Source organism: Eubalaena glacialis, chromosome 7, assembly GCF_028564815.1.
Source record: "Eubalaena glacialis isolate mEubGla1 chromosome 7, mEubGla1.1.hap2.+ XY, whole genome shotgun sequence".
NCBI lineage: Eukaryota > Metazoa > Chordata > Mammalia > Artiodactyla > Balaenidae > Eubalaena > Eubalaena glacialis.
In genome coordinates this window covers 40,611,594-40,627,718 of record NC_083722.1, presented here as the reverse complement: position 1 = coordinate 40,627,718, position 16,125 = coordinate 40,611,594, and the positions used below count along the sequence as shown (strand labels likewise).

At 55.3% G+C, this 16,125-nt stretch overlaps 1 protein-coding gene across 2 annotated transcripts in view; it reads right to left on the bottom strand.

Moving 5' to 3' along the window:
- GRM4 (glutamate metabotropic receptor 4) overlaps window positions 1-15,861 on the bottom strand; it is a 99,756-nt gene extending 83,895 nt beyond the window's left edge. For both annotated transcript variants that reach the window (XM_061195140.1, XM_061195141.1), the window contains exon 1: window positions 15,286-15,861. In XM_061195140.1, the coding sequence (XP_061051123.1) occupies window positions 15,286-15,804 (519 nt within the window). In that variant the 5' untranslated portion in view covers window positions 15,805-15,861. The remainder of the gene's footprint in view (window positions 1-15,285) is intronic.
- Window positions 15,862-16,125: the final 264 nt, after the last annotated feature.

The following is a 16,125-nucleotide window of genomic DNA, read 5'->3' as shown; positions in this document are numbered from 1 at the left end:
AGACATGTACACAAATGTTCAGAAGAGCTTTATTCCTAATAGCCAAACACTGAATTCAGCCCAGATGTCCAGCAGCAGCAGAACGGGTAAATGAATGCTGAACTACACAAACAATGACACAGTGGAATAGTGCAGAGCAATGAAAAAGAGCAAATCATCAAAATACCCAACCACATGGGGGAATCTCACAGATAATGTGAGTGAAAGAAGCCACACACAAAAGACTGACTGTATGACTCTGGTTGTATGAAGCTCAAAACCAGACAAAACTAATCTATGCTTTTAGAAATCAGGTTACTGATTAGCCTTGGGGAGGGAGGGATGTGGGCTGGGAGGGGCTCAAGGGAATGTTCTAGGGAACTGAAAATGTTCTGTATCTTAATTTATAAAAGCTCATCAAGTAATGCCCCTGAAATTTGTGTACTTCACTGTGTATAAGTTATACTTCAATTATTTTTTATGTAAAGAAAAGGTAGACAGAGCATTCTTCAGGGGCTGAGGGAACATCAGAAGCAGAGGTTAGCAGATTGGACATTGCAGGGGGTGTGGTCAGGGAATGACCCAGGGGAACTGGGCTGGAGCTGGCAGGGGCTGGAGGGAGGGCTGGAGTTGAGGTGGGCGAGATGGGTACCAAGGCAAGGCCACCCTGGGAGCCCTGGGGCTCCTGCCTCCTTCTCCCAGACCCCTCCTGCCATGCATCCCTCCTGTCCACAGCAAATGGTGTGAGTGAGGTCATCTCCCCTCCCTGCTGGACTGGCCCCCTGCCCACGCCCTCCCTCAGCCACCATGCTGGATTGCAGTCCTGGAGCTGAATTTCCTGGGCTTTGGGGGTTTTCCTCCTGAGGAGGAATCAAGTGAAGCCACAGTCCCCCAGCCTCAGGCCGGCAGTCCAGCTGGGCACCTCTCCCCACCCCCGTGCTCTATGCCCACGGCATCACGGAGGACACCTGGTTCTGCCTCCTATGCTGCACCTGCCACATCCACCTTTCCACCCACCCCCAAAGGGAGCATCTGAACACCTGTCACTCCCAGGATAACCGCTCCAATTAGGTAGGGCCCTGCCACTTCCTGCTTCCCAGCACCCAGCACCCCAGCCTTCACTGCCACGACTCCTTGTGGAGGGAGAGTCCCCTGGACGTGCACAGACACGGCCGAGGAAGCGGCTCAGAAACCTCACACCCCACCAGCCACCAGTGAGACATGACACAAGCCCACTCGCTCCTCTGGGCAGCTCCTGAGCTGAGGCCCAGGGGCCAGCTCGGCCCTACCTCCCACGATCCACTACACGAGGCTGCACGGAGGTCAAGTCAGAATCAGCCACAGGACCTCCTCTGGGGCCACGCTCCCGGCCACAGGGCGCCACCGAGTCCAGCCGTCACCCCTTGCTGGCAAGAGTACAAGAAATTATAAACACACTTGCCCTTTGCCCCAGCACGTGTCTGTAGGAATTCACCCTACAGAGACCCGCGGAGTGGCCAATCACAAAATTACCCATCGTGGCTCTTTGTAAAAGCACAAGATCAGAAACTACTAAGTGTCCGTCCTGAGGAGACAGGAAGCAGGCAGTCCTGGGGGCCACACAAAGCCCTTCCGCGCTGACAGAGGCGAACCCCAAGAGCGCTGGGAGCTCACCCAGCAGGGGCTGGGGATGTGTGAAAATGGAGGGGGAGAACACACGTGTGCACACACCCCCCTCGTGCTGGTGAATGTTGCCTGGAGTGGGTGACACGGCAGCCACGCCCAGGCTGAGAGCTCTCTGGAAGGCACGCAGGGAGCGGTGGCTGCCTCCAGGGGAGGCTGCAGCTGGGGTACGTCCTCTGGCTCCTTTGAACACCCAGGGGAAGGTCTGATGCACTCACACAATAATGCTGTCACTGAAAAGGAGGCCGTGCCTAGGGTGCTCCAGGTCCCCCAGCGGCCAGACAAAAGGCTCATTCCGGAGAGAGAAGCATCTTTAAAGGAGACCCTGTCAGGTCCCCAAACACACACACCCTCTCTCCCCCACCCCCAACTGAAATGCTTGAGAGAGAGGTCAGGACTCAAGGCCGGGAGAGCCCAGCACAGGCGGTGGGGGATCTCCAGTCTGGTGTTGGGAGGAGAGAGGAGGGGCTCCTGGTCCAGGCTGAGCGGCCAGGCCCAGGTGGGAATGGGGGCAGAGAAGGCAGGTGAGGGGGCTACTCTCCTCTTATTGAGTTTGTTGTACTTTCCTAATTGATTTTGTGTCTCTGTCACCGGGATACTTAGGATCATCTTAGAAACCACTTAAGCAATTTAAAATAATCAAAGTACTTAGAAGGCACTTAACGTTTCCTCACACTTCAGGCTTCCCATAAACCCCTTCCAGGTGCGACCCAAGGCCATCCTGCTGTCAAGAGCGACCCCTGTGGGGAAGGCGGCCGCCTGGTCAGGTCCAGCTCCTGCAGCCCCAGGCAGGTGGGAGAGCCAGGCCCCCACAAGCACACCAGGCTCACTCTCTCTCTCTCTCTCTCTCTCTCTCACACCACCAGGCCATTGGACGCAGATCCCTCTGCCTGGAATGCCCTCCCCTGCCCACCAGCACGCCCCTCGACCTAGCTAATTGTGTCCTGGCTGGTGAGCCTCAGCTAGTTGTCCTCTTACAGGAAGCCTTCCCTGATACCTCCCCCCCAGGCAGGTTAGGGGCCCCCCTCACCCACCCCCAGGGCACCTTTTCCACCCCCATTAGAGCACTCATGTCATTGTCATTGAATTACTGCCCCATTCAACTCCCAAGCTCAGGGTCCTTGGCCCAGACTCCGTGTTTCTAAAGCATGGCACAGTCTGCACAAAGCAGGGGGCCCTGATGTTGGTTAAGCAAAACAATGAATCCAAGCATGACTTCACAGATGGCGTCAAAGAGGACATCCCTCCTCTGGATGAAGCCAGAGCCCAGCCAGGCTGCGGCCACCCTGGAGACACCACAGGCTATACCCTAGGGAGTAAAGGCCAGCCCTGACTAAGTCTTCACCATCATTGTCATCCCCATTTTATAGATTAGGGTATCCTAGCTCAGAGAGATCTAGCAACCGGTCCAAAGCCACACAGCAAGTATGTGGCAGAGCCAGGAGGGGCACCTCCAAATGCAGGTCCAAGAAGCCCCCGGGGACTTGATGAAATAAGACTCCACATCATGACTGTCTCCTTAGCAGGGCTGGCTTAGGCCCAGGCACCCCGGGAACACCTGTGTTAACAAGCCCCTGGGGATCCCAGTGGTGAGGCAGGTTTGGAAACCAGTGCCCTGGCACAGAATGTGGGGAGCAACATGGCAACCTCTGGGAGAGTTCAGGAGGTTTATTCCCCATGAGTCTGCAATTCCGCTCCTGGGTGTGACCCAGGAGAAACTCTCCAAGAGCACAAGGAGACGCTGGCAAGGATGGTTACACAGAACGATCTTCGGGGAACCTGCCTAGGTGACCACACAGAACGGACAGTAATCGCACTGGGCACTGTTGCAGTGGAGAGCTACCCGGAAAAGGAAAGGAACAAAGAAAACCGCAGAGCAATGTGACATTGAGCACCTGCAGAACACACACAGTGTGATCCTGTGTCTATCACGCGTACAACAGGCAAAACAGAACTAAGTATTACTTATGGAGAGATATATGTTGGTTTTTTTTTTTTTCAAGTGCACAGGAATTAAAGGAATTAAAAACAACCCATACAAGACAGTGCTGGGGCCGTCTCTGTGGGGGGAAGAAAAGGAGTGGGATGAGGAGACGCAAGCAGGGGACTCTGACTATATTTGCAATGTTTTCTTTTTTAAAAAGAAAACAAGTTTTGACACAATTAGAGTAAAAATATCAATATTTGACCAAGCCAGGGGGTGGTTACAAGGGCAGTTCATTATATTATTCTCTATAATTTTCCATATGCTTGAAAGAGTGCGTTATTAAAATATATGATGCCCGGTGAACGAGGGAAACCCCTTCCTGTCAGACCCACATGGGAGATGCCATTCATCTTTAATAAAATAAAAGGCTCTTTGTGAGAGCTGGGTGCACCCCACTTCCCTGCACCCCACTTTCCGTAGGTCTCCTCTCTGAACTGAGCTGACGGTGGAAGCCACGCCCCTCACAGCCCCACCCCCCAGGCCTAAACTTCAAATGTCTCCCACCTGGAATTCACTCCTAAGGGTTAAGCTTTGCCCTCTTCCTGCCCCTCTGGGGTGGGGGCCACATTGGATTCCCTGGCAGCTTCCAGAACCTGAGCCTGGAAGGGGGGAGGCTGCTCAGCCTGGGAGGAAGCTGCACTGAACACAGACGCCCCCTGCCGCCTGCAGCCCTGACAGAGGTTAATGCAGCCCTGTTCTCTCCCCTAAACCACAGCCCCAGGGGGATGGAGAATGAGGTAAGAGCTGCCTCTCTTTGCTCTGCAGCCCTAAAAGGAGACATGGAGGACCATCAGGGCCCCTCTCCACTCTGCCCAGGGCGGGGGTGGGGCCCAGGGGGCTCCCACCCTCCAGACAGTTCAGCTGTGATGAGTTTAAAAATTCCCTGGGCCCCCGGCCTGGTGGCACCCTCACTGTCCCTGCGCTGGGCCAGGACTGAGCAGAGCGCAGGCCTCCTGGTCACCCTGGGGCACCTCTCAGCAGACCCCAGGGAGAAAGGGAGGCCCAGGGAGGATGGAGGTCCAGGAATGAGGGATGAAAGGAGGGGGCGGGGAGAGCAGCCCATGAACACAGGGCGCCGCAGCTACTGTCCTTGAGCACCTCTGGGCACAAGGCCCTGTGCTGGCCACTCTACATCATCCCATTTAACCCTCACAACCACCCTCTCCATTTCACAGACCAGAAACTGGGCTCAGAGAGGTTACGTGACCTGCCCAAGGTCACAGAGCAGTACGTGGCAGAGCCGGGATTTTCCCTTTTTGAAGCAGGTCCACACCCCTGTGCCTGGCCTGGTCTCCCCACAGCCCTGCGAAGCACACAGAGCCAGCCCTTGTCACCCCACGGGCAAGCAAAGTGGAGCCCAGAGCAGCATCAAGGTGTGCCCGCAGCCAGGCCATACCTCCAAGAAAATTTCTGGAGCTCTGTGGGAGGCAACCTGAGTCAGGAGTGGGGGCCTGGGTGGGTTGGGCGCCCACTAGGAAGTGCTCAGCGCTGAGATACCGACGACCGTAATCCAGGTGTGAGGCAGGTGGGTGTCCAGAGTGGGCACGAGGCTGGGGGGTACCCGGCCGGGAGCAGGTGGGCTTGGCAGCCGCTTTACGTCCTACCTGAACCACGGGGCCCCGGGATGAGGCTGCCCCAGGTCACCCGGGGAGAGACCCAGACAGAGCCAGAGAGAGTCCAAAAGGGACCAGGAGGAAGAGAGAGATGGGGGAGGCCATGAGAGGGAAACAGAGAAAGCTGCAGAGCGAGACAGAATGAGTCAGAGGGCTGGGGACACATGTACAGAGAAAGAGGGCCTCAGACTAAGGGTGTCCCTGCTCCCCTCCCCCGACAGAGCTTCCGGCCAGGACTCTCCACAGCAGCCCCAGCACCAGCACCAGGAGGCGAGGCCTGGGCCTGCATCTCATCACCTCGCCCCAGCCCAGGCCCCCTGAGCGGGTGGCAAGTGAAAAGGTCAATTGGAATATAAAGCAGAATTTTCCTTCTTTTCATTTCCAACATGTCTTGGTCATAAAAATGCTAGTTTAATAATTCGGGGGAAACCGAAAAGTACACAGTTCAAACCGGGCTGGGCAGAGGGAAGTAAAGTGGGCTTAGCCCTGCAGCCTGTGCGCCCCACCCACGCGGCAGGCACAGCTCCCTCGTGTGGTCCAACTCCTGGTCCCAAGGATGGCAGGCTCCCTGATTTGTCTTTCTGTCTGTATCCAGGCCGGGCACCAAGAGAGGTCCAACCCAGCCCTGCCCTCAACGTGCTCATGAACTTTGGGGAGACCCAAGAATGCCACACGAGAAACCCCATGTACCCCAGGATTTCAGACCTTGGAGGGTCAGGAAAGTCTTGGATGTTGAGTCAGGGCTTGGAGGAGGAGCTCAACTCTGCCCGTCAGGCATCAAGGAGGACATTCCAGGAGGAGGGCATGGCCCAGGCAAAGGCGGGGAGGCAGGCTTTGGAAAGCACGGCCCACGATCAAGGAAGGCCACGGGTGGTCAGCCTGAACCCTGAGGAGTAAGCTCGTCGCTCCTTGTGCAGGAAAGGCTCCAGATAAAGGACCGGGGTCAGAGCCCACCTAATCCAACGCCCTCTGCTCACAGAGAGGGTAGCCAACCCACCCAAGGTCACACAGTGAGTCAGCAGCAGAGCCAGGCCCAGAGCGCAGGTCCCTAAGCTATGGGAGACTTCTGGTAAGGGGACCCTCAGCCCTCCCCAAGGGGGGAGCCGGAGATCTCCCTACCATCCCCCACACCTAACTGGGAGGGTCGGGAGGACCCCAGGACCGTCACACAGGGGGACTCAGGTACACTCACCAGAGTCATTCTTCTGCCCAAAGCCAGCGACCTGCCCCTCCGCCCCACAGAGCCCCCCACCCTGCATGGCCCAGACCACACCTCTCCTCGAAGGCCCCTTGGATACTCTGTCAGCAAGAGATGAGGACAAATATTATTGACCCTACTATGGGCCCACCCTGCTACCCGCTCCCCATTCGTATCATTCTGCATCCGCACCCTGAAAGCTGCATGTGATTCTGCCCGTTTTATAGATGAGATGGTGAGGTCCAGAGAGGCCCAGTGATCTGGGGCCAGGATCTGAGTGATTTACTGTGTGGCTGCCTCCAAGGCCATTGCTCTGGGCTGTCCCCCCAGGGCCAGGCACTCGGCCAATATCCAGAGTCCCATGCCAGGCACTGCCCTGAGCTCTTTCTGTGTATTCCTCATGTAATCCTCACAAGGCCCTATGAGGTGGGGGCTACAAGGGTCCCCAATTTTACAGACAAGGAAACTGAGGCACAGAGAGGGGCCTCCCAGGTAATAAATGGCAGAGCAGGGGTATGAACCAGGCCATCTGGCCCAGGGCCCATGCTTTGACCACTGAAAGCTACTGCCCCTCAGGGTCCCCGTCTGCCTCCCTCCTGTCTCCAGCTCTGTTCATCCTCAGGTCAAGGAGCGGGGAGCAGGGAAATGAAGGGGGAGGAGTTAGAAGAGGTACAGGGGGCTTGGGAGGGGGAGGCCAGAGGCCAGCACGGGGAGAGCCAGGAGAAAGAACTAGCCTCTCACATGGGCTCTACCCTTACATCTCCTCCCCATCACCTCTGTGGCTTCACAAGGACTGGTCAAGAACCACCTACCTATTTTACAGGTGAGGAAACTGAAGCCCTGAAAGGCCCAGCGACTTGCCCAAGGTCACCAGAATCCTGGTAACCCTCCTCCCCCAATACCCTTTGCAGCTAGAAGGAGCAGATGTGGGTTTTGGAGCCCCCTTGATCCTCCTCTCCCTGCCCCCAGGGCTGTCTGGGTCCTCCCTCTTGAGCTCCTGGGTCAAGTCATCAACCAAGCACAGTCCTGCCCCAGGGCCTTTGCACTTGCTGTTCCCTCTACCTGGAAAACTCTTCCTCCAGATATTCGTAGGGCGACCTCCTTCACTCGACTCAAGATGTCCCCCTTCAAAAAGTCCACCTCCAACCATCCTAAGTTGGCACCCCCACCCCCCATGGCTTTCTAGCCACTTCCTTGCTTTGTCCTGCAAGGAACTGCTCTCCCGTGACAATTATACGTTTATGTGTTTTACCTGTTCACTGCCTGCCTTCCCTTCAAACGTGGAAGCCCACGAGGGCCAGGCCTCCATCTGCTTTGTTGCCTGCTTTGTAAAGTTGCTTAGCGTGGCGGTTCTCCACCTGGGGTTGCACGTATCACCTGGGGAGCCCAGGCCCCATCTCACATCAATTAAATCCAAAATCCTGGGGTGGGGCTCGGATACCCGGGAATTTTAAACTCCCCAGCTGATTCCAATGTGCAGCCAGATGGAGGCCACAGCTCTAGCAGAGCGAGGCCCAGAGGAGATGTTCAATACACACTTGGTGAGTGAACGAATGAATGGATTCTTACAGATGGGCCAACCAAGGTCCAGATGGGGGACAGCGAGCCAGAAACCAGCAGTCATGAACTTGAGCTTCCCCAGGCTCAGCCCCACCTCGGCCTCTCCACAATGTCACACACCTCGCCCAGGGGCCCTGTCAGCCCTACCCAGGCTCCAGGAGCCCACCAGGTCTCCCTCCAGGGCATCTCCAGGAAGTCTACCCAGAGGCCCCCCCAAAGGCCTCCACTCTCTCCTTTTCATTCCCAGTAATGAGCCTGTTTGCCAGTCCAGTGATCAGAGCTGCAACCCTCTTGCTTCCACTCCCAAACTTCCTGTGTTCAGAGAGGTCCTGCAACCCGAAGGTGCACATCAGAAGAAGTGGGCTTGAGAGGGCTGCGGGGTGGGCGGGGGCGCTCGCTGGAGAAGCCAGATGGGACGGGAATACCGGGACACCGTGGAGGACTCAGAGCATTCAGCCAGCGGCCAGCTGAGCCTCCCAGCAGGTGTGCAAATACAGACCCAGCCCCAGGGCTCCTCACCACTGGCGGCCCAGGAATCCAATGCTCCCCAGGTGACTATGATGAGCTGCCAGGCTTGAGAACCACCAGGCGATGCAACCTGTACCCCAGTGCCCCACCCACAGGGAAGGACTTGCTGGAAGCACAGAGAGAATTGGCAACTCAGTGGTCAGGGCTGTTCCCCAGGGCCACGTTTTCCCTCCCCTCACCTCCCTCCCCACTCTGTTTAGATGCTGGCCTGACCCTGGGTCTTGAGGTCCCCTCCCCAGACTCCCACCACAAAGGGACACCTAGGGTTTGGGGGAAAGAGAAATGCTGTAAAAGCAGAGGGAGGGCTGTGTGGTCCTCACCTCAGGAGAACAGGCCCTGACAGTCACCCTCAGCAAGACCACTTCCTACACCTCCTCCGTTCCTCCCCGCCCCGCTCGGCTGCTTGGATAGACACCTTAATGTCTATCCAACCTGTTCTCGTAACACCAGCATCCCCTAAGCACCCGCTAAAGGCTTTGCACACTTTATCACTGCTGCCAAATGAGTATCATTACACTCCTTTTTACAGATACAGAAACTGAGGCTCAGAAAGGCCACACAGTGAGTATTGGGCCAGATCTCACCCAAGACTACCTGATGACGAAGAGAAAGGAGAGCAGAGCGGTGAAAACGGTAGATTCAGGGCCAAACAGCCTGGGTTCATATCCCAGCTTCACCACTTACTAGCTGTGTGACCTTGGGGAATTTGCTTAGCTTCTCTGAGCCTCAGTTCTCCGTCTATAAAATGGGGATAACCACTGTACACCTACCCCTGGAGGTTGCTGTGAGGATTGGGGCAGACCCTGACACAGGATACATGCCATGTAAATGCTGTGATTATTTTACCCCAACGACCTCTTCAGGAGGGTCCCTCATTCACTCCCGAACATTTACTGAGTAAGTCTTCTTGGGACAAATCTCTAATAACAGCCAACAGTGGGACATGGGGATACCCTTTAACGGGGAACAAAGCATTAAGCGAAAAGAATTCCGTAAGTCAGCGAGGAGCTGGAGGTATTTGGGGGGAGGAAACAGATGGCCCAGGGGTCACCAAAGTGGTGGGCACTGGTGGCCAGTGGCTGGACCCCATGGTAAGGTGAGCTTAGCTACACTTATCCCCATAGCCAGGAGCTCATGCAGGCTCTGCAGACGGGGGCCACCCTGCTGTCACCACAGAGTTTGGGGAGACATGGGGGCTGCAAATGGCTCACTCTCCATAAGTTCCTTCAGCCATGATTTCCTGAGGGCCCCCCATGGATCTGGCATCTGTTGGGGTCCTATAGGCGCAACTTAGAGGCCAGCAGGGGTCAGCTGATGGTCTCTGTCTCATCTACTTAATTCCAAGGGCATAGCTCAAGAGCAGTGCTAGACAATATGTAAATGAACAGGCATGGCTGCGCTCCCATAAAACTTTACAGACACTGAAATTTGAATTTCATATAATTTTCCTGTGTCATGACATATTGCTTTTAATTTTTTTTCAACCATTTAAAACACGGAGACCATTCTTAGCTCATGGGCCATACAAAAACAGGCAGCAGGCCAGAGGGGAAGCCAAGAGAAACAAGAAAACAAACAAAGAAATACGGATATGACTACAAACTGTGGTGAGGGTCATGAAGGGGAAGATGGGAAAATAATATAGAATAACTGGGGGATGGAGGGTGTTTCTCTGAAGAGAGTCCACTTAAACTTTAGGTTGAATGAGAAGGATCCAGCCTCAAAGAGTAGGAGGAGAACATTCCAATAGAGACGGGACAGCAGGTACAAAGGCCCTGTGGTGGGCAAACAGCACAGTGTCTTCAAGGAACATAAAGAAAACAGTAGGACTGGTATGGAGTGCGCCCAGGAGAGGCAAAACGATGTGGTCAGGGCACCAGGTAGCACAGGGTCTGTCAGACTGGCAAGCATTTTGGAAGTTGGCATTTTAATCTAAGAGCAATGCAAAGTCAAGAAAAAGTTTAAGCAGGGTGGGGAGCAGGTTGGATTTGGCTTTTAGCAAGATCGCTCTGTTAGCTGAGCAAAGGTTGGGCTGTGGAAAGGCCTGTCTGGAAGCAGGGAGAGGAGAGAGGTTTCTTCCGGATCCGGGTGAGAGCACACAAGGTGGGGGTCGAGGAGACTCCAGCACGAGGACGTGTCCTAAAGGAGAGCCTGCAGGATTTGCAGATGGTAGAAAGGCAGAGGTCAAAAATGCCACCAAGTTTCTTGGCCTGGGCGCTGCAAGGACAGAGCTGTCTTCAAGGAAGACAGGCAGGCTGTGGGAGAGTGGGTGGACCCTCTTGAAAGTTCCTCCTGGTTGTGCAGTGAAAATACTTTCAAGACAGGAAAGCCACATCCTCAACAGAACATGGGGTATCAGCTGAGCCACAAAGGTTCCCCAGGAGCCCTGGGCCTGGCACTGAGGGGCAGACAAGCCAAGCACCTGGCAGGCAGCTTTCTCTAAAAAGCACCACAAACCCTTACAGCACTCACAGCCCCGCGAGGGACAAGCCCTCACAGGCCAGGCTGACGTGGCACAGAGAGCCAATGTCGCCCACCAGTGTCCCTGGCCCGGCTTCTCCTAGGAAGCTGGGCACCTGCCCTCCACCTGCTGGCTGGCATCCCCTCTCCCACCTGCCCCTTCCTGCCCTCCCTCCACTCCACCCCACTCTTAGTGCTCAAACCCCACTGTGGTGACAGCCAGAAAACCCTCATTACCTGCAAGTGAAGTTGGCCACTCAGTCTCCACACTGCAGGGAGACACCTGAGGCCCAGCAGATGGTCGGTCCTCTCCAGGATCAGCCTCAAAGGTCACCATCTGTCCCTGCCCACCCGGTCCAGCCTCTCCACATCAACGGAGTCTCCCATGCTGACTTAAGGCCCAGCTACAAGCTGTGCAATGACATTTCCTGCAGACTGACTGTGTGCCAGGCACCAGGCTAGGCCTTTTCTGGACATTAACCCTTAATTCCCACACCAGGCCTAGGAGACCAGTATCATCCCCATTTTACAAAGGAGGAAACTGATGCACAAACAGGCTAAACGATTTGCCAAGGTGGCGAAAGCTGTCTGGCTCCAGTGTCCAGATTCTTAACCACCATGCTAGGCCATATTCCCATCTTCAAGCCTCAGTTTTTGTTGTTGTTTTTTTTTCTCCACTGCAAAATTAATGAGGGACTCAGTGCAATGATTTCTGGATCCTTCTGAGCTCTTACAGGTCAAGGATTTGAAAACTGTTTCCTTCCAGGGCACTTACTATGTTCTTTTTCCCCCAACAATAACTGCTCTCAGGAAAAGATCTCACTGGCTCGTTCATACTATGGTGTAAGTGACTGGTATGGTGAGTAGATATGGTGGATATGGTGAGGTAACTCTGGTGGCGCAGCGATTCAAACCCAGATCTGACTGGCTTCAGAACCTGGGCTGTCCCCACGACATAGTATTGTAGAGGCCACATCCTCTGCGTTAGGCTCTTCTCTGGAAAGTATTCTTTACCTCCATCAATATTCCCTTAACTAGGAGAATGGAGCCAAAATGAAGATGAAGGAGAGGGTGGGAACAGGGGAGTAAAGGATATAAGCTGTCAGACCCACAACTTCCCAAAGTCAGGGCTTCTGATCCCTAATGAAGGCCTGGGTTTGAGGCCCACTTCCAACCCAGTTGCTTTGGGCAGGCAGTCTGGAAGGAGTCGGTTCTGGGAGCTGGGACCTGACTCCCAGCCCTGGCCCGTCCCTTAATCAGGGCTCAGTTTCCACATCTGTACGACAGGAAGTTGGCCCCTCCCAGCTCTGGCAGGGGTGAGTTTTGCTCATACCCTGGCCTTGACGGAACCCCAGTCAGCATTCTCCAGGCAGGAAACTACCCCTCGTGCCCCCAAACCCAGAGTGCCTCTCTAAGCTTTGCACAGGAAATCCACCTCACGGAGGAAAGAGAGCTGTAATCACAGCCTCTGGGGGAAGTTCCCAGCAGACCCCACTAATAACCTTGGCAGGGAGCGGGGCTGGGGCGCAGCGATGCCCTTTGAAACAGACACCTGACACCGCAGCTCCCCCAGCCCCCAAGATGCCCCTCCCTCATCCTTCCCTGCCTGAGGCTCTGCACCTGACCTCCCTCCTCAAAGTTCAACCTTTTGGTCTCTGTAAATGGCTTTTCAGTTTCTGGCCCAGCCTCTCATTTCTATCAGTTTAATTATTGAGGAGCCCTCTTGTCGCCAGCCTGGAACATCAACACTGTTAAAAGGGACCCAGGGACTTCGGACCATAGCCAGCTGTCTCCTTCTGGCTCTCTCCCCATCTCCCCCACCGCCCGTCCCCTTTTCTTTCCCAACAGGCCCCTTCCGTCCCCCTTCCTTCTCCCCTCCCTAAGCCTCTACCTCCCAGCCCCATCTTGCTCTCTGAGCAGGCTGGGGGAATCCCGACCCGCCACCTCCCCACCCACTCATCTCCCTGTGATCTGAGGAGGCTCAGACAAAACCCAGGCCACGGCCACATTCATATGTGACCAGATGGGCAGCGGAAGAGCTCTAGGCTGGTGAGGCCCTTTGGCCCCAGACCCCCTCACCCCACCAGCGACCTTCCCCATCCCGGGAGAGGTCAGCACAGCAGTCACAGCCCCCTGCTGCGTGGGGCTTCCAAGAACCCGCTTCAAGGCCTAATGCTGACAGCGACCTTTCTTAGAGCCTTTGCCATGTGTCTGGTGACACCTCTCAGCTCCTTTGATCTTTTCCACCTCCCTATAAAGTGGGTACTGGTTCCCCTCTGGGACATGGTGGGGAAGGACCCTCACCAATGTCATAGCCCCAAGGGCCCAATCACATTGTTTTATCATCTTTATAAAACACTTTTTAAAACACCCAGACTCACCAAGGTGTTTAATACAAAGCTCAGAAAAGGACACTGCAGCAGCTCCACCTGTAGTCTGGCCTTCTCAAAGGCTGGGGGACTGTGCCCCACTCAGATAGGATGACATCTGCTGACCCAGGTCGCCTCACCTCCCAAGCCCAGGGAAGGCAGGCTGAATTGATGACACAGTTCACCGAAGCCATCACTAGGCCCCGGGACCACAGAGCCTTGCTTCCCCTCCCCTCTGGGTCTCTACTCCTCAATGCAGAATCGGGCAGGTGGAGGGACTGGACCGGTTTCCCATTCCCCAACCATCCCACCAATGAATGCCCACGAGCAACACTGCTCCCCAGGGGTTGTTCAGATTGCTCACTACAAAGGCAAAGTCTCCTTCAAGTCTCCGGCTTCAGCGTGATTTTGCATCCTTCAGAATGCATCCATTTGTTTTTAAATTAAAATAGTGTTTTCATCTGGATCATCAAGCAAAACCAACACTACAGGAAGAAGGCCCCAAGGCAAGGACTGCACAGCACACGTGGCCCAGACCAGCCTATGGCAAAGTTCCAACCCCGCCCCTGCTGTGACAGGAAACCTCCAACCACCTTTCTTTCCCACCTACCCCCACAGTCAACACAGGGACATTCGCACCATTCATCCCCACTTCTACCCCACCCCCCAGAAATGCCCCCAAAGTACTGAGGCATCATGGGATTGGGCAAACGTGTTCCAGAAAGGGTCCAGGAGAGAGGGCTCCAGCCTCAGCGCTTCCCATCCTGCATGAGGCCAAACAGCCTCTCTCCGTCCACTCCCTAACTCTGGAGCCTTTGAGGAGACAAGGGGCCAATTCCAGAGGCCAAGAATCTAACACCAGAGTGAAGAAGGGACCCAGAGGCTCCCTTTGTGCCTCCCTTCCTCCTCCTCACCCTATTCTCTCTCCCTCTCTCTCTGTCTCTCTGTCTCTCTGTCTCTCTCTCTCTCACACACACACACACACACACACATACATACACACACACACACACACACACACACGCACACACAGCAAACGAGGAGGCTCCCAGAGAGGAGCAGGCACATAATTATTGGTAAAATGCTTGTAATGTTTTTCTCTCTACCCAGTAGCTTTCAGTAGTTTTAGCAGCTTAGCGAAGCACTTGGCTCCAATTGAATTGCAAATCAGCAGCTCCGGCCCCAGGAAGAGAGGAAGGGAGGCGGCAAAGAGGGGGCAGGGAGGGATTCCAGAAGGAAAGGGAGAAAGGTGTGCAAGGAAGAGGGGCAGAAGGAAGGTAATGAGCCAGGGAAGCTAAGTTCAGGGCCAAGGGCACCAGAAACAGGGACTGCCCGCTCCTCCAGGCCTTTTCCCGTCCTCATCTCCATTCGCTGCGGGCTCAGTAGCCAACACCTCATCCAAAAAATCAGGACACATCTTCTAACTATAATCTTGAGGTGGAGCGGGAGGGCCACACGGGGCTTTCTCAACTACCCAGGAGAAAAACAGATCTTTCTTGGCAATTGCAATTATTGAAAAACAATGTCAAAACAAAAGTCTTGCTTTTTCTCCCTGGCAATCTCCAACATTCACATTCCCATTCTATGTTTATCTTTTAACCTGTCTACCTTTCTATCTACCTAAATTTCTATTCGTCCATCTGTCTGGGTTTTTTATATTTCTGTCTGCCCATCTCCTCCTCCCTTCTGTTGTTCGCCAGTACTTCCTTTCCCCTCCTGGTTCAGAATTCCCCGCAGAGGAGCGGAGTTGATCAAGGAGCTGCCTGCAGCAGGTGCTGTTTCAGCACCACGGTCAGCACCACGGAGCTGGGTCCCTCCTCACCACAGATCAGCCCCAAATTCTCAGATATTGCTGGGGGTGCTGGGAAACACTCTCTCTCCCTCGGATTCAGGAGGAGAAGAAGTGAAAGGAGCTGGGCAGGCACTAACCTTGAAGAGGCGAAGGATGTTGGCCACCATGATGGAGACCGAGCTCCCTGAAGCACCGATGACACCCACCACGCGCTCAGGTTTGGTGATGATGGGCGGGCCGCCGCTGCCACAGCGGACCTCCGTGCCATCCTTCTCAATGAGCGCCTGCACAAAGGTCAGCGACTGCTCCAGGGCATGGGTGTCCCTGGAGCAGGTGTCCAGTATGCGGGCGCCCAATGTGATGTTGGGCAGCAGGTCCGGGTCATTGTTAATGCGATCTAGAGCAAAGAGCATGGCCTCCAGCCGGTGGATGCCCTTTTCCTTCTTGAGTTCTCCACAGGCCTTGCCCTCTGAGCCCCGGCCATGCACCGGGAACAGGCCTCCCAGAGTGATGTCACCATCTATGCGGATGGAATTCATTTGAGGGTGGCCTTTGGGCTTCCCCAGGGAGGAAGGCACCCAGGGCACAGACAGGCTGAGGAGCAGGCAAAGGAGCAGCCGGGCCCACCGCCAGCCCCAGCCCCTCTTCCCAGGCATCTCGGAAATCCCTAGAGACCCATGAACGGCAGGCCTCCCTCCTAGCCGTGGTGGGCCCCTGGCCCACAGCCTGGGGGAGCAGGGGCAGAGCAGCCCCCACAAGTCTCTCCAGCGCAGCTTCAGCAGCAGGGCGGCTGATGGCAGCCAACAGGCTGAACCATACTGGTGCTCCTCGCCCTGCAGGCAACGCTCAGTTATGGGCACAGGCCATGCTCCCAGACGGCAGGGAGTGCCTGGGGTGCAGCAAAGCTCTGGGCTTGGTCCCCACGTCCTGCAGGCCTGTTCTTGGTGGATGACTGTGAAAGCAGGAGAGTGCTCCTA